At 45.5% G+C, this 18,562-nt stretch overlaps 1 protein-coding gene across 12 annotated transcripts; it reads right to left on the bottom strand.

Moving 5' to 3' along the window:
• Positions 1-688: 688 nt before the first annotated feature.
• On the bottom strand, positions 689-18,408 carry LOC110503556 (CLK4-associating serine/arginine rich protein). 12 transcript variants are annotated; one of them, XR_016491264.1, is made up of 21 exons: positions 17,490-18,408; positions 12,239-12,378; positions 11,898-11,995; positions 11,625-11,726; positions 11,330-11,409; positions 11,141-11,225; positions 10,882-11,021; positions 10,509-10,605; positions 10,172-10,250; positions 9,986-10,059; positions 9,700-9,741; positions 8,886-9,071; positions 8,005-8,325; positions 7,456-7,647; positions 4,978-5,021; positions 3,219-3,279; positions 3,052-3,110; positions 2,819-2,865; positions 2,647-2,732; positions 2,214-2,238; positions 689-1,396 (listed from the first exon to the last, which is right to left on the bottom strand). XR_016491264.1 is itself a non-coding variant. In XM_090218118.1 (21 exons), exons 2-21 carry the CDS (start codon positions 12,335-12,337, stop codon positions 1,354-1,356), a joined length of 1,956 nt encoding a protein of 651 aa, XP_090074244.1. In that variant the 5' UTR covers positions 12,338-12,378; positions 17,490-18,408; the 3' UTR covers positions 689-1,353. The 12 variants fall into 12 exon arrangements, 2 of the variants coding, with proteins under 2 accessions (XP_090074244.1, XP_090074245.1); XR_016491265.1 differs by having other exon boundaries at positions 8,005-8,322; XR_016491269.1 differs by having other exon boundaries at positions 8,905-9,071.
• Between the last annotated feature and the right edge of the window lie 154 nt (positions 18,409-18,562).

Raw genomic sequence — 18,562 nt, 5'->3', positions numbered from 1 at the left:
GCTGATTTCGAAACTGATGTAAACGGTCTGTTCGTTTCTCCTTTTGTTACTCACCAGACAGCACATAACATACAGTGGCGGGTGGGGTTAAAAACCATAGGCCTGACCGTAAACTTTTACAAAGCCAAACTAAGCAGCCTAGGCGCTAGCCTATCTTGGTTGGGAAATGATTCAGACGGATTAGGAGACAATATAGCTAGCTATAAAGTATGTTGTGAAACATTGTAAATGGTTAGATGTAACAATGTAACACATGCTGAATAATGTGCGTAAAAGGTAGGTTATTACACGAAATAAGGTGTTTGGCGCCACCCGGTGGCTATACGTGGCCTGCTTAACGAGAACTGCGCCTTACAAGTAGGGTAGTAGACTATAAATGCTGACACCTTCCCTTCACACTCATCACTTAGTGAGTTGATCTTACCAGTACGCTAAAGCGCAATCATTTCGACAAAATGCATTATAATGTATAATTGTAAATGCATCTTAGCTACAATAACCAAACTACTTGTTAAATTGGTCCCTGACTTTTATATAACTCCAAACAACTTTAATCAAGTGTTGGACAAGACACTTTGCTTCTTGACTCAAAGCCTCACTAGTGAAGTATTGCAGTTAAGACTTGGGGACATTTATAATGCATGTATGAGAGATGAGAACATTCAAGTAAAGACACAAAACCAATAGATTGACGACAGATACTTTTGTGCATTTTATTTGGATTTCTCAGTTTGATAACTGATCATATATTTGGATTAAAACAATCTGTTACTCAGAAGAGTACAATCAAGTCTCAATTCACTGGGTGAGTGGTTGGGGGCATGCCATACAAAAAGATTAAAATCATTAGCGACCAATTATTTTTCATATTCACATGGAGCTATACACTGCCTCGGGATTTCATCAATGTTCACTCACTTGTAATTGCAGAAAACTATGTACATAGATGAAGGTACAAATTTAAATCCGATTTCTTTTACATCCTATTCAGTGATGCCAACATACTTTTCTCAGAGAGAGATTGAGGGGACGGGGGCACAGGGAAAGATAGAAAGAGCACCCAGAGATGGAGAAAAAGCAAGACCATCATAAAAGGAGATAAATATGTATGCAGAATTACTGACACTAAAATGTGGCCAGATGCAATAACTACCAAATCTCAATCTCCGGCCTCCAATTCAGCTCTTCCATTTTCCTCTCCCCCATCCATCTCTACCTCACCCTCATTCAGTCTCTCTACCATTCAGCACATTGTCCCTCACTTCTCTCCTTTTCTCAAATCTCTTCACTGGAACAGTAGGCAGAAGAGGGGATGAGGAGGGTTGTGGGGGTTAGTGGGTCCAAGCGGTATGTTTAGTATCGGTAATATGGACTCCTCGACCGGGAACGGGACCTCCTGGAAACCCGAGAAAAGAGTGTGTTTGAGTCTCAGGTAACACAGTGCTATATTTGGACCCCCACAGTATATTCACTACCCCCACTTATAATGCTATATGTCAAACTGGACATGACTAGCCAATTATTACACAAGACATTACTTTCTTTAAAATATTGGGATACTTCCTGGTGTAAACAGTTACTCTCCAGTATTTGCTGGTACTTGCTAGCTTGTATCATATTTGACTAAGCTACCATTGGTCTGTCGCATACACATGGATGATCTAAGTGCAGAACTGCTGTAGCGTATTGAGACTGACAGTGTTAAGCCTCATCTGTTTCTGATGTACCGAGACTCCAGGTTCAGTGTGTCCCCCCCACTACCCAATACCACAGCCGGCCCCACAACTCCCCAGGGAGGACCAGGGACGAGAGAGCCTAACATCAGTACTGACAGCCCTCTGTGAGAGTATGCAGGCTTTTGATTCAAACTCTTTGTCCCAATGTGGGTGCGTGTGAGCGGGAGAGAACACATTTGAATACGAGTGTGTGAGGGGGGGGGGGGGGGAGAAAGGAACAAAGAGTGTGAGAGTGTGTGTCTGTCGTGTGTCACAAATAGAACACTGGAAATCTTGAGCATTACAGAAATATGCTCAACATTGTGTTAATCACTCTAAACTGAATATGGACTTCAGTGATCATTACTTCCCCCATTACAGTGTCGAGAAAGAGTTGCGACAGATCGCAGAGGGAGAGTATGATGCGCTACTGAGATAACGTGCGCGAGAGTCAACATCCTTCCTCAACAGTGGAGATTCTTGTGGTGGCTCACATACCTTCTGGATGAGCTGTGGTCACGACCTGAGGGACAGACAAGAGGACAGACACACCTGATGAAAGAATGACCAACACAACAGTGTGCCAGAAAGTTAACTGACAACACTCAGAACTAGTACTGAGCCAATGTCACACACATTGACAAAACAAAAAAGAAAAAAAGTGTATAATTTGCAAATTCTTACTTTTAACTCTGCATTGTTGGGAGAGGGCTCGTAAGTAAGCAATTCACGGTGAAGTCTACACCTTTTGTGTTCGGCACATGTGACAAATACAATTTGATTTGACAACTAATACTGAGCCACAACTAGTACTGAGCTACTGTTAGAGGCTTATGAGCTGCATCCCAATTGCACGGCCATTTCAAAAAGTGTGCAATTGAACACATCCCGTCAAGGATTTAACAACGATGACAGTTAAGGGGTGACTCACCATATTTAGATGGGGAGGGCGAGTGGCTTTGTCGTCCGTACTGTCTCTCCCACTCGTCCCTCTCTTTCTCCCGACGCTCACGCTCCCTGGAACACACACACACCACCGTTTAACCAGAGTCATACGGCACCACAATGCAGCATCTCACACACACACAATCACACAGTCTTACTTCATGCGGATCTTGCGTGCCATGGCTCTGAGCTCTCCCTCGCGCTCCTGTAAAGTATACATAGCCATGAGGGCCAATGGCAGATTACAACATGTATCAAAGGACTGTCTTAGGGGGACACTGTCTGTTTCTAGAGGAAACATCACACAATATGCTATAATGGGGGGGGGGGGGGGGGGGGGGGGGGGGGGGGGGAGCTGGCTAGCAGATCACAAACACGAATCCACACGCACCGCTCGCTTATTTTCCTGCTGAGTGACTTTCGCTTGGGCTGCTTTCTTATCCGCCTTGGCTGTGGGAGAAACAGAAGAGCAGAGGTAGGATGAATATTTATATACAAACACAGTATCAACTAGTTGTAACTGAGACTGACCAAACAGAGTCCAGTCTGTCTACTCACACTGCCTGTTGAGGGCCTTCTGCATGCGTATCTTCAGCTTCTCCTGCGGGGTCATCCTGGGCTGTAAGAGACACGCAGGCATCAGCACACACACTCACAGGGCAGGAGCACAGGGTGTGTGTGGAACTACGGGGATGGGCACGTTTTGGACCACCACTGCCTCATATAGTAGCTGGTAAGGCCACGGTTAGTCATATGGGGGTTATACGGCCGTAAATCACGTAAGCCGTTTGTCATGTCCTGTTCTCTGCTGGACTGGAAGAGCCGGCTACGTGAGGGGAGGAGAGGCAAACCCCGTGCCCGTTGCCCGCAGCTGTTGTACACTGTAGCAGGACAGGATCACATTACATGGAACTGGACTCTTTAAGTATATGTGTCTTATGCATTTGTACATATGTGTGAATGTTGTGAGGACAGCTAAGGGTAAGAGAGTCGAACAGGGAAAGAACAGTCTGGCACAAGTAGCGCCAGCAGCCCTCCCCTCCGCTGTACATTCCCTGCTGACACTCCCTGGCCAGGTAGGAATTCAGCTTGAGGATAAACAAGCGCACACATACACAACAGGCTAAAATGGCAACCTACTGAGTTTAATGACCCTTCCCTCTATCACTCTCCTTCTACACAGCAACTACGAGACATCCCTTTACCCCGGTGAATCCCCTGTACTGGAGCGGTTACTAGCCATGTCTAGTGGCGTGTCTCTAAGGGGAAGGCAGCAGGTAACAGTGTGTGCTGTTAAGTCCTGGGTGGAGAGGCGCGGTGGTGTATTTCTCCTGCCTGCTCAGACAAGCCCAGCCCCCCCCCTCTCACCGCTCTGCTGTCCACAACAGCTGCATACACCTGAGAGCTCCGACCTCACTACATTGCAGGGACGTGCTTAACAGCCTAAAATGGCCTCCTCTCCTGAGTGTCCTTCACTTTAGCTGATCTGAAACGTAACAGAGAAGAATATAGAGTATGCCTGCCAGTGCACCACCTTCACCGGTCTAGTTCTTTACCGTCAGCGCAGATGGCAGAATGGAGACGAGGAGAGGAAGCCTCTTAAGACTATTGGAACGCACCCAGACTACTCTCCCCCCTATTCTATGGCTTCCTTTACTACGCCTGCGCTTTTACTGGCCCAGTCGCTTAAGATCAATGGTGAGGGGAGAGAGAGGAGACAAGGAAAGGAGACAAGGAAGCCATTTAAGAGCTTCTGACAATGACATATCAGTGCTTTCCCCTCAGTCGGAGAGCACGAGCTTTAAAAATGTGTTGTCTATATGTAGAGTGAAACATCTCAGCATTGAGATTGAGGGACACACTCCACTCTCTGGTCTGACCTGCACCACTCTGCATAGCTCAGCAGGTGCCGCAGAATATCCATAATACAGACAGATACATAAGTGACAGAAAGGGTGCTGGGAACACCAGTCCATTCAGGGTTACGGAGAAAGAAGGGTCCGGGAAAAGTCTGTCACAACACTCTGCAATGTAGGTTGTGCCCTTTGGAGGCAGGCTAACCCTGTAACCACACTCTACACTGAGTAGAGAACGGTTTAACTCTACACTACATTCAGGGGGGAGGTAAGGACACCATTTAAAATATGGGAGCTCCACAGAGAGGGGCAGTCAAAAGACATTTCATATGATTTCCATTCTCTGTGTGCACAATGGCCTTTGGGGGGGGGTCCCCGGCCTGATGGATAGCCAGCTCAGCCTGTCAGGGGTGAGGGAGGCGTAGACTTTTGCAACAAACCCAGCTAGATCAAATTCTTACTGACTTTGGCAGCTCCCGTCTCTTTACCACCCGGAGTATCAGGCCTGGAGGGAGAGAAAGAGAGAGGGGGAGAAAGAGGAAGAAAAGTAGGGCTGAAATGGTCACCATTTCCCATTAGAGAGCTCCTCCATGGGACAGACTAGGGCAAATATTAGCTACTTCTTGCTGCTGTTTGTTTTAAACGGCATGTGAGGGGGAGGCTGGGTGTATATATACATACAGTGCCTTGCGAAAGTATTCGGCCCCCTTGAACTTTGCGACCTTTTGCCACATTTCAGGCTTCAAACAAAGATATAAAACTGTATTTGTTTGTGAAGAATCAACAAGTGGGACACAATCATGAAGTGGAACGACATTTATTGGATATTTCAAACTTTTTTAACAAATCAAAAACTGAAAAATTGGGCGTGCAAAATTATTCAGCCCCTTTACTTTCAGTGCAGCAAACTCTCTCCAGAAGTTCAGTGAGGATCTCTGAATGATCCAATGTTGACCTAAATGACTAATGATGATAAATACAATCCACCTGTGTGTAATCAAGTCTCTGTATAAATGCACCTGCACTGTGATAGTCTCAGAGGTCCGTTAAAAGCGCAGAGAGCATCATGAAGAACAAGGAACACACCAGGCAGGTCCAAGATACTGTTGTGAAGAAGTTTAAAGCCGGATTTGGATACAAAAAGATTTCCCAAGCTTTAAACATCCCAAGGAGCACGCGATAATATTGAAATGGAAGGAGTATCAGACCACTGCAAATCTACCAAGACCTGGCCGTCCCTCTAAACTTTCAGCTCATACAAGGAGAAGACTGATCAGAGATGCAGCCAAGAGGCCCATGATCACTCTGGATGAACTGCAGAGATCTAGAGCTGAGGTGGGAGACTCTGTCCATAGGACAACAATCAGTCGTATATTGCACAAATCTGGCCTTTATGGAAGAGTGGCAAGAAGAAAGCTATTTCTTAAAGATATCCATAAAAAGTGTTGTTTAAAGTTTGCCACAAGCCACCTGGGAGACACACCAAACATGTGGAAGAAGGTGCTCTGGTCAGATGAAACCAAAATTGAACTTTTTGGCAACAATGCAAAACGTTATGTTTGGCGTAAAAGCAACACAGCTGAACACACCATCCCCACTGTCAAACATGGTGGTGGCAGCATCATGGTTTGGGCCTGCTTTTCTTCAGCATATCCAGGTGTTAAAATGGCCAAGTCAAAGTCCAGACCTGAATCCAATCGAGAATCTGTGGAAAGAACTGAAAACTGCTGTTCACAAATGCTCTCCATCCAACCTCACTGAGCTCGAGCTGTTTTGCAAGGAGGAATGGGAAAACATTTCAGTCTCTCGATGTGCAAAACTGATAGAGACATACCCCAAGCGACTTACAGCTATTATCGCAGCAAAAGGTGGCGCTACAAAGTATTAACTTAAGGGGGCTGAATAATTTTGCACGCCCAATTTTTCAGTTTTTGATTTGTTAAAAAAGTTTGAAATATCCAATAAATGTCGTTCCACTTCATGATTGTGTCCCACTTGTTGTTGATTCTTCACAAAAAAATACAGTTTTATATCTTTATGTTTGAAGCCTGAAATGTGGCAAAAGGTCGCAAAGTTCAAGGGGGCCGAATACTTTCGCAAGGCACTGTATGTGAGTATTAGTGTGTGTGCTTTAGAGGTCTTCGCGGATCAGACCCAATCCGGTACCCAGAATTCTAAATATCACAGGGTCTGGGTCAGATCTGATTGTCACAGGTCTCGGGTACCTGTCATTTTAACTGAGTTTACACATGATGCGTACAGATCCAAACAGCGACTGCTGCAGTAGAGAGAGAAATGTAATCATTTATGCCGCTGCTCTTGCTTTTCACGAGAATGGCACATGTAGCTTGTTGGCCAATTATAAGTCAAAGCGGCAATAGGCTACAGTCAGAGGCTCCATGTGTGGCAAAAGTTATAGATATCTAGTCAATGGAAGGTAAAGTTAGGCATTTCACTGTTAGGCTACACCTGTTGGTTTACAAAGCATTTGACAAATAACATTTGATTTGTAATCATATTGAATGATGAATAACCTAGCTATGGCAGCTATCTACTATAACACGAGTCAGCTTGGCTGGTTGCATTCCCTCCCTCCATCCTTGCTTTGGCTTGGTTGGTTGCGGTCTCATCTTTCACGCCCTCCTCCGTGTCACTCGCTCACACACTCGGGAGTGCACGCACAGCACGGCCCCCCCTCTCTCCCCCTTGCTTATCAGCGCCGGTTAATAAAGTAGCTTAAAATTGACTTTTTGTCTGGATCGGAACGGGTCTAGTTGTTCTTGTGTACTTTTAGAACAGGTCATTATATTTAAAAATTGTATTTATGCATATCGGGTCTGGGCGGGAAAGCACCAGGTCTATTTCGGAACGGGTCCAACTTTTTTGAACCCGTTTAAGATCTCTAGTGTGTTTATGCATGTAGGTGTCAGTGGACTCACTTTCTCAGCTTGTCACAGAGTGCAGTGGCAGAGGGCGGGCCTCCTCTGTGTGAGGGGGAAGGGGTGCAGCTGGGCTGGGGGGATTGGGAGGGGCTAGGACTGCTGCTGCTGACCCTCCTCTGATGGCCTCCCAAAGTCCGCCCCCCACCCCCCCGCCTTGCACGGTCCCCCTGTCGAGAGTTTGAGCGGGACCTGGAAGTCGAGCAGACAGATGTGATCGGCACAACGTCGAAGAGCTCACCGGTTCATGTAAGTGGTAGGATTTTTAAAAATACATTACGTTCAGGATTTACTTAGGTTAAAAAAGTCATATGGAGGGGCCTCCCAAGAGGCGCAGCTGTCTAAAGCACTGCATCGAAGCGCTAGAGGCGTCACTACAAAACCCGGGTTCGATCCCAGGCTGTGTCGCAGCCGGCCGTGACCGGGAGACCCCCGTACAGAAGTTGCAGCGATGGGACAAAACTGTAACTACCAATTGGATATCACAAAATTGGGGAGAAAAAGGGGTCCAAAAAATATAAATAAATATGGTTGTCTAGGCTGCCTTACCGTGTGTGCCTGCGTGCCGGGAAGCGACGTCCCACGTCCCTGTCTCGCTCCCTGTCCCTCTCCCGGTCTCCATCTCGGTCATTGGAGCGGGACTGTGTCCGGTCGCATCTCCTCCGTGACCCCACTCTTCCTCCTCCGTTGGCTCCTCTACCCCGGGACCGCGAGTCGGAGCGCCGCCTCGACCGGGAGCGGGCATGTCGTCTGTCCCTCCCTCCTCCACGGCGTCTGTCGCGGCGTGAGTGAGAGGAGGAACGAGAGGAGGAGCGATGAGTGGAAGAGTGGGTGGAAGAGGAGGAAGGGCTGGAGGAAGAGCGGCGTCTGCTGAACAGAGAGACAACACTGAGGTATTAGCAACGACCCACAGGCTGCTCTAATCCTAAATGTCCGCTTGAACTCATTTTTATTTCAGGTTTTGATCTACATTGGACTGATAGTGCTGCAATTTTTTTGTAAAATCATGTAACCACACAGGTAGACCAGAGCTCAGGACTTAAGCATTTCTGCTACTTTGTGAACCATACTGAATATTGACACATGGCGTACATGCTATAATGATTTTCCCTTACCTCCTGGTGCCTTTAAAAGTGGTACTAAGTTGTCTAGGGCAGCTTTTAATGTGAAGAAGTACACAATCTAATTGATTTATCATGAATAACAACATGCAGAATTTGCTGTTTGGGATGTACAAACTAACACGCATCTCTAAAAAGGTCACTACTAGGACTGTAAACTGTTCAGGTCAAACTTACTAACCTAAATCTGAGCTCCACTTCACCTACCAAATCTCTAAAGCCCAAATCTTTACAGCTGTAGTCAATGGACAGCAACATGACTGACAGGAGTAAACAACCAATGGAAAGCAGAAGGGGAAAGCTACCGACCGGGAGCCCCTGCTATGACCTGCGGGCTGGTGCAGCGAGTTGGCGGGGGTGTGGACAGGGGGTGGAGCTTGAGTTGCAGCGGCAGCCTCCTCGTCACTGCCTCCGAAGCTGGTGATGAAGGTGATCTTCTCTGGGCCCGGGGAACGGGAGCGGGAGCGCGACTCCGAACTGGACTCTGACTGGGGCCTGAGGGAGAGAGGAAGGAGGTCAAAAAAAATATTTTAAAAATAGGGCTGCTTATATTTGTCCTGTTTCACACATGTACAAGCGTGTAACCTGTACAAGTGTGTGGTGTGAACTTGAACCCACCCTCAGAGAGTGGGCTCAAGGCCAGGGATCAGCCATTATTGACAGCGACGTTGGACTAATTACGGGGTAAAGGAAAATTCCACTCAAAAACTGTTTTGGTATTTGTTTCACTAGTCAACTGTTGATACAGTCCCAAAATGGCTTGCATGCCAGCAATCACGTTTTCAAGATATAGAACTTTCAAAATACAGAAAATGTCACAGTATAATGCATTTCGGCATCATGTGCTAGGGCAGATGCTCCCTATCTAGACACCTCGGGGATTCGAACTAGCTCTAACCACTAAGCTACCTATCGCGCTCCCAGGGAAGGGAGAATCATCAGTGTTCTCTCTACTGATTAAAAGGGTGACCTCAAACCTCACTAGCAAGCAGTTCATCATGAGTTGGTAGCACTGACCAAAAGGATGACAGTGCCATTACTTTCCTAGTCAAAACATACTATTAGATGGACTTTTAAAGTGAAAAACTTCAACAGAAAGTTAAATGGTTGGCCTCCCGCTCACCGTTTGTAGGGATCGTAGGTTGGGCTGTCTCTCCTGGCATAGCTGGAGATCATAAACAGAGAAAGGGTTTAAAAGAGGTGTGACAGTGTGTCTCGTACCATGTGTGCGCTACACATTGGTCGTGGATGAGGTGAGTTACCCCATATCGTATAAAAATAAGGGTTGGGGTCAATTCCATACCAAGTAAATTCAGAAACTAAATTCAAACGACAAAAGCAATGAAAATAATTGGAATTTCTGTGTACTTCCTGAATTGACCCCAACCCTGGTATAAAATTATGTTTACCTGGGTGGGCTGATCTGTCTGCCCTTCAGTCTCTTCTCTCTGAACTCCCTCCTCTGTCTGCGAGAGCGACGGCCCTGAGGGTCACACACACAGTCAGTCAGTGACATCATCAGGGAAAAGGCCTACCAACAATCATCGACATAACAGCAACACACCGGGAACACACACACACCAATTCTTTCTTACCGAGTACATGGCCTTCTCTGCCTCCAGAGCTTTGGCATGTTTAATGGCCTCCAGCTCATCCTTGTCTTTCCTCAGCATCCTGTCAAACAGTCAGCCAGTTAACACAGTGTATATAACAGACTTTCTACTCTTTAACCTTTGTTAAAATACGCTATGAAAGGAACTGGTCATTTACTAGAAGCATAAAATGCACAAAAAAAACAAAAATGCAACATGAAGCAACGTAAGCGACATAAAAATAAAAAATAATTTATGACAGGCATTTGCGGCGATAATGTAACGTCGACAATTACAATTGTAGCGAAACGCATAGCCTATAATGGGAGCAGGTACTGACCTGACAAAATCTCCCTCTGCCATTCCATATGGAGTGGCCATCTTGTTCAGATCCAACTCCTGCTCCGTGTTGAGCTCGTCAACGTCCACCTCCACGTCTGAAACACACACAACAAAATGGTATAAGAGAATAATGCATACTCGCATTCCACATACATGACCATTTTCTGGGCTTGTTCAAAATTGCAGTTAACATGATGCATTCTGGGTAAATTGTGACCGACTGATCTACAAATAATATTTTATTTTATTTTTGACGCAACGTCATTTCTAGATCAGTCAGTCAGTCGGCTGCAATGTCAAACAAGCCCAATGTCCACTCAACCCAACCACTCATACTTACAGTATGTGGGTGAGAAAATACGGGAACTCACCAATGTCTGGAATACCCTCGTCCTCCTCTGATTCGCTGTTGTCAGAGTCATCCTCCTCCCCTTTCTCTTCTTCCTCCCCGGGCTTCGTAACAGTACTGTCCTCGTACGTGTAGCCAATTGTGGCCTTCTCCTTGGCAAGCCTAAATGAAAAAAGGTAGGGGCTTATTCATAATCAATACAAATAATCTAAATACAAGTATACTTCTATAAGCCATAAATAGAGAATGTGGAGATCGTGAAAAGATGGGATAGGACTAACTTTTTCTTCTCGTCCTCATTTGGCCTCTGCAGGCCACCATAGAGCTCGTCCATTTGGATCTGGTACAAACACTGCTCCTCGGAGACTGCAGAGGGACAGCGGGAGGTTAGAGAACACTGAGAAACACAATATACCCACTGGGAGGGAGGCACAAGAGACATGGCATTACCAACACCGGCGGATACTCACTGCTGGCAAAGTCGTTCTGCACTAGGCCTCTGTAACGCTCATAGTTGCACTTCCTCTCCTCCGACTCCTGTTCTGGTGTGCTGCAACCCAAACGCAACACTTCAATATGTTTGACGAAAAACGGTGGTGGTCCCACGTAACACATTTGACCTTTCATATCACATTTCATTAAATAACCGCAACAAATCAACCTGTGTGTGTGTGTATGATTATAATCAATTTCAGTGAGGACATCTTACTAGAGTGGCGTAATAAGGTAGGAAGTCTGAAGGAGAGACCTCAGACACACACTTACGCTGTGTTGAGGAGCGGAGGGGTGTAGGTAAGTATGAAGTCCAGGTGTGCCCTCACGTCAAACCTGTCAATCATGTTGTTGGCGTCTCCCTGCCAGGGCATCCTGCAACAACAAGAGAACATAACATCCTGATTAGTGGTCTCAGGTGGTGCGAGCGTGTGATGTGCAGAAAGAGTATTTGTGTGACAGTATTATATCAAGAGTAAGACATGGTGGCATGTATGCACATGCATGTCTTGTGTGTGTTGTACTCATGCGCGTTTCTCTCCTCACATGTTGACGGGGCTTTCTGCGGCGAGCGCCACGGCCGAGTCCAGATGGATCTTATAGGCCCGGCCGTGAACCTGAAGGAACTGAGCCGGGTCCTTTTTCTGTAGAGGAGAGAAGGGTGAAAGAAAGGACAGGGGGAGGAGACCAGAGCAGGTGAATCCTCATTCAGTAAAAAAAACAAAAAACACCAACTCTGGTCCTGGAGAGCTACACGGTGTGAAGGCTTTTAGTTCCAGCCCAGCACGAAACACCAGATTGTATGAAGTTGTATAGATCTGGATGATTTGTGTAATGAGCTATGCACAAGAAAAGCAACAAAAAAAAAGTGCGCCTGGGCGACTTACGATCTTCTCGTAGTACTCTCGCCGGCGCTCGCCGCGGCGTTTGTAGTCCACCATCATGCCGCGCAGCTTGCGCTCATGTTTGCGGGCCTCCTGCCACATGACGGCTCCGCTGGGGGTGGGGGCGCGGCGGGGCACGGTGACTGTGAGGAAACAGGACCAATACCATATTACACAGAATAAAAATAGAAGACGCAGCAATAAAGACTTTAGAGTTAAAGTTTATATAAGGAAATCAGTCCATTTAAATAAATAAATTAGGCCCTAATCTATGGATTTCACATGACTGGGAATAGAGATACATCTGTTGGTCACAGATACCTTTAAAAAAAAAAGTATGGGTGTGGATCAGAAAACCGATCAGCATCTGGTGTGACCACCATTTGTCTCATTCAGGGTGACGCATCTCCTTCGCAACGAGTTGATCAGGCTGTTGATTGTGGCCTCTGGAATGTTGTCCCACTCCTCTTCAATGGCTGTGCGAAGTTGCTGGATATTGGCGGGAAAATTAACATGCAGTAGCGCTTTCGATTAAGAGCATTCCAAACATTCTCAATAATTGACATGTCTGGTGAGTATGCAGGCCATGGAACAGACATGCTCAACTTCCAGGAATTATGAACAGATTCTTGCGACATGAGGCCGTGCACGATCATACAGAAACATGAGGTGATGTCGGCAGATTAATAGCACGACAATGGGCCTCAGGATCTCGTCACGATATCTCTGTGCATTGAAACTTACATAGATAGGAACAGAATTGCATTCTTGTCCCTAGCTTATGTCTGCCCATGACATAACCAGACCATGTGGGCACTGTTCACAACGCTCACCCACGCTATACACGCAGTCTGCCGGGTACAGTTGAAACCAGGAATCAGCTGTGAAGAACACACTTCTTCAGCATGCAAGTGGCCATCGAAGGTTAGCATTTTCCCACTGAAGTCGGTTACGACGCCAAACTGCAGTCAAGTCAAGACCCTGATGAGGACAACGAGCACGCAGATGAGCTTCCCTGAGATGGTTCCTGACAGTTTGTGCAGAAATTCTTTGGTTGTGCAAAACCCACAGTTTCATGCGCCCGTGCTTAGGTCTATCCAACGCTGGTCTGATCAATCCGATTCCACGCTTCAGGATTGCGTCGATCACGTGAAATTGGATATGTTCCGGCAAGCCTCAGATAATAAAATTGACGTATACGCTGACTCGGTGAGCGTGTTTATAAGTGTATAGGAGATGTACCCACTGACTATTAAAACCCTCCCTAACCAGAAACCGTGGATGGATGGCAAGCATTCATGCTAAACTGAAAGCATGTACCACCGCATTTAATCATGGCAAGTCGTTTGGAAATATGGCAAACAAGCAAAGTCAGTATAGAGACAACGTGGAGTCGCAACAACTCAAACACAAGATGCACGTGGCCGGGTCTACAGACAATCACGGATTGCAAAAAGAAACCCAGCCCTGTCGCGGACATCGACATCTTACTTCCAGACAAATTAAACAACTTTGCGTACTTTGAGGACAATACAGTGCCATCGACATGGCTTGATACCAAAGACTGTGGGCTCTCCTTCTCCGTGGCCGATGTGAGTAAAACATTTAAACGTGTTAACCCTCGCAAGGCTGCCGGCCCAGACGGCATCCCTAGCCGCATCCTCGGAGCATTGGCAGACCAGCTGGCTGGTGTGTTTATTGACATAATCAATCCCTATCCCCGCCTGCTGTTCCCACATGCTTCAAGATGGCCACCATTGTTCCTGTTCCCAAGAAAGCTAAGGTAACTGAACTAAATGACTATCACCCCGTAGAACTCACTTCTGTCATCATGAAGTGCGTTGAGAGACTAGTCAAGGATCATATCACCTCCACCCTACCTGCCACCCTAGACCCACTTCAATTTGCTTAATAGGTCCACAGACGATGAAGTAACCATCACACTGCCCTATCCCATCTGGACAAGAGGAATACCCATGTAAGAATGCTGTTAATTGACTACAGCTCAGCATTTAACACCATAGTACCCTGCAAACTCGTCATTAAGCTTGAGACAATGGGTCTCGACCCCACCCCGTGCAACTGGTTCCTGGACTTTGACGGGCCGCACCCAGGTGGTGAAGGTAGGAAACATCTCCACTCCGCTGATCCTCAACACTGGGACCCCCACAAGGGTGAGTTCTCAGCCCCCTTCTGTACTCCCTGTTCACCCATGACTGCGTGGCCAGGAACGCCTCCAACTCAATCAACAAGATTGCAGACAACACAACAAATAACCTCAATGTCAGCAAAACAAAAGAGATAACCGTGGACTTCAGGAAAAAGCAAAAGGAGCACCCCCCTATCCACATTGATGGGACAGCAGTGGAGAAGGTGGAAAGTTAAGTTCCTCTGTGCACATATCACCGACAAACTGAAATGGTCCACGCACACAGACAGCAACAGCACCTCTTCAACCTCAGGAGGCTGAAAAAAAATTGCCTTGACACTAAAACCCACCACTAACTTTCACAGGTGCACAAGAGCATCCTGTCAGGCTGTCACCGCCTGGTACAGCAACTGCACCGCCCACAACCGCAAAGGCTCTCCAGAGGGTGGTTCGGTCTAGAGGTCGACCGATTAATTAGGGCCGATTTCAAGTTTTTATAACAATCGGAAATCTGTATTTTTGGGCGCCGATTTGCCAATTAAAAAAATTAAATAATAATCATACCTTTATTTAACTAGGCAAGTGAGTTAAGAACACATTCTTATTTTCAATGACGGCCTAGGAACGGTGGGTTAACTGCCTTGTTCAGGGACAGAAAGACAGATTTTCACCTTGTCAGCTCGGGGTATCCAATCTAGCAACCTTACAGTTAACTAGTCCAACGCAATAACGGCCTGCCTCTCTCTCGTTGCACTCCACAAGGAGACTGCCTGTTACACGAATGCAGTAAGCCAAGGTAAGTTGCTAGCTAGCATTAAAATTATCATAATCACTAGTTAACTACACATGGTTGATGATATTACTAGATATTATCTAGCGTGTCCTGCGTTGCATATAATCTTACTGAGCATACAAGTATCTGACTGAGCGGTGGTAGGCAGAAGCAGGTGTAAGCATTCATTCAAACAGCACTTTCGCGTGTTTTGCCAGCAGCTCTTGGTTGTGCGTCACTGTTTATGACTTCAAGCCTATCAACTCCCGAGATGAGGCTGGTGTAACCGAAGTGAAATGGCTAGCTGGTTAGCGCGCGCACTAATAGCATTTCAAACATCACTCGCTCTGAGCCTTCTAGTAGTTGTTCCCCTTGCTCTGCATGGGTAACGCTGCTTTGAGGGTGTCTGTTGTTGTTGTGTTGCTGGTTCTAGCCCAGGGAGGAGCGAGGAGAGGGACGGAAGCTATACTGTTACACTGGCAATACTAAAGTGCCTATAAAAACATCCAATAGTCAAAGGTTAATGAAATACAAATGGTATAAGGGGAAATAGTCCTATAATTCCTATAATAACTACAACCTAAAACGTCTTACCTGGGAATATTGAAGACTCATGTTAAAAGGAACCACCAGCTTTCATATGTTCTCATGTTCTGAGCAAGGAACTGAAGCGTTAGCTTTCTTACATGGCACATATTGCGCTTTTACTTTCTCCTCCAACACTTTGTTTTTTGCATTATTTAAACCAAATTGAACATGTTTCATTATTTACTTGAGGCTAAATTGATTTTATTTATGTATTATATTAAGTTAAAATAAGTGTTTATCCAGTATTGTTGTAATTGCCATTATTACAAATAAAAATAAAAATCGGCCGATTAGTCGGTATCGGCTTTTTTGGTCCTCCAATAATCGGTATCGGCGTTGAAAAATCATAATCGGTCGACCTCTAGTTCAATCAGCTTAATTTCTCAGAGATCAAATTAGAACATAATGTGTCAGGAAAGCTAATTTTATTTGTTCCAAACTACAGAGACAATTTCAGACAAATTTGAGATGGTGGTTGTCATGGTTTGCAGAAAAATTGGAATGACCAATGGTCCATACACACCAACACAGTCGTGAAGAAGGCACAAAAACTCCTTTTCCCCCTCCTTTTCCCAGGACCTCTATACCAGGCGGTGTCAGAGGAAGGCCCTAAAAATTGTCAAAGACTCCAGCTACCCTAGTCATAGACTGTTCCCTCTGCTACCACACAGCAAGCAGTACCGGAGCGCCAAGTCTAGGTCCAAGAGGCTTCTAAACTGCTTTTACACCCAAGCCATAAGACTACTGAACATCTAATCAAATGGCTACCCAGACTACTTGGATTGCCCACCACCCTCCTTTACACTGCTGTTACTGTCTAGTATTAACTATGTATAAGTCAGAAGTTTTTCCTAGCCACCGTGCTTCTACACCTGCATTGCTTGCTGTTTTAGGCTGGGTTTCTGTACAGCACTTTGAGATATCAGCTGATGTACGAAGGGCTATATAAATACATTTGATTTGATTACCTCAATTACATCGACTAACTGGTACCCCCTGTATATAGCCCCGCTATTGTTATTTTACTGCTGCTCTTTAATTAGTTAATTTAATTTATTTTTTTTTATTTTTAAAACTGCATTGTTGGTTAAGGGCTTGTAAGTAAGCATTTCAGTAAGGTCTACTACACCTGTTGTATTCGGCGCATGTGACACATACAATTTGATCACCTCGTACACTTCCACATCGACTCGGTACGTGTACCCGGTGTATAATAGCCAAGTTCTCGTTACTCATTGTGTATTTATCCCTCCTGTTATTATTTCTCTAAATTGTTGGTTAGGGCCCTAAGTAAGCATTTTACTGTTATGCTACAACTATTCTTTACGAAGTATGCGACATTTACAATTTTATTTGAGCCCTGACCCTGCAGCGCACCGTGGCGCAACCAAAACAACACGGTAAACACCGTTTTCGTCACTAAAGGTACAAATGTAGCACACTAGTTAGTTAACGTTACCTAGGTATACTATTAAAGCAACATTTGGTTTGGAGACTTAAAACACCATGTCTGCAGAAAATAGGTTTTAGCTTCCTGAATTTGCCACAAATTGCTAGCTACTAAACGCAATGACTTCTGGCCCACTAACGTGTTAGCTAGCTAGCCAGCCAGCCATTCAGCTAATGTTAGCTAGCAATGGGGGGGGGGCTCCATGTGTGGTTGGGATAATGCACACGAAAGATTGTGTATGAATACAATACATGCAGTCATTCATTTAGTTGATTTTAGGCACGTATTGGTATACCTGTTTTTGTAGTTCTCCAACACACACTTGAATTATTTCTCCAGATTGTTCGGCTGAGCGATAGCAGCCGAAGTCATCTCGTCACGGTTACACCTCCTTTCAGACCGGAAGCTGACTCTAAGTTCTTCTATGGTATATTGACGATCACACAATTTAATGTGCATCCCGCCAACTACTGTTCCGGGTGGAAACAGAATTCCCCAAAAAACTGAACAATTAACTAAAAAACGACAACAAAAAAAATGCACAAATAAAACCACAACGTTTAAAAATATAGATTTTAAATTGATCTGATCCCTACACAGGCTCAAGGGGAACCTGGGAGACCAGGTCTTCCGGAGCCAGTACAACTTGCAAGTCTTCAGATGTAAAATCCTTAAGTCCCAAGGATGGCCGCAGACATAATAATGTCCAGTTTCTTAGACTTGTTTGAGACTCGTGCCTTACAGTGTGTAACTGTAGCAATGAACGCAACAAAATCCACATTTTTAACAAACAGGGTATCTTTTGTCTGGAAGCAAACATTTACTACAGGCTGTGTAGTAAATATCTTCTACCACTACTAATATCTTCACCAGCATCATTTGTTTTCTTAATTGTTTTAATCACCTCCACATAGGAGATTAGATTGACCGCTCTATCTTTTGCCACATCAATCTCCTTTACCCTTATAGGGCACTCCAGGAACTCAAGATATTGATCCCCACCAACAACACCGTTGCCCTTCTGCACACCGTTCTTCAGTATACTCTGTCCGTCTGTTGAAACATGGACATATCCTTTACAATTCTTACACTGGAGTGGTTTGGGGACGAAAGCTCTTACAGCATATCTAACATAACCAACCACATGCATTGGTATTTGCTCTTTATGAAAAAACAACAGGACGACAGGCTTTCTTCTTTTTCTCTATTCACCCCGGGCACCAACCACCCCAGGAATTCTCTTCAGGTATTCAACCGGAACATCCGTCGTCACTCCTGAGATGACTCCTTTGACGGGTGCTCTACTCCGAAGATCAAAACACAACACTTCTGTTCTTTTTGAAGCCCTCTGCAATCTTCCTCTGTTCT

The sequence above is a fragment of the Oncorhynchus mykiss genome, chromosome 24 (assembly GCF_057628025.1).
Source record: "Oncorhynchus mykiss isolate SJ-2025 chromosome 24, ASM5762802v1, whole genome shotgun sequence".
In the NCBI taxonomy this organism is placed as follows: domain Eukaryota; kingdom Metazoa; phylum Chordata; class Actinopteri; order Salmoniformes; family Salmonidae; genus Oncorhynchus; species Oncorhynchus mykiss.
The sequence above is the reverse complement of the archived record's forward strand: the minus strand, read 5'-3'. Positions and strand labels throughout refer to the sequence as shown.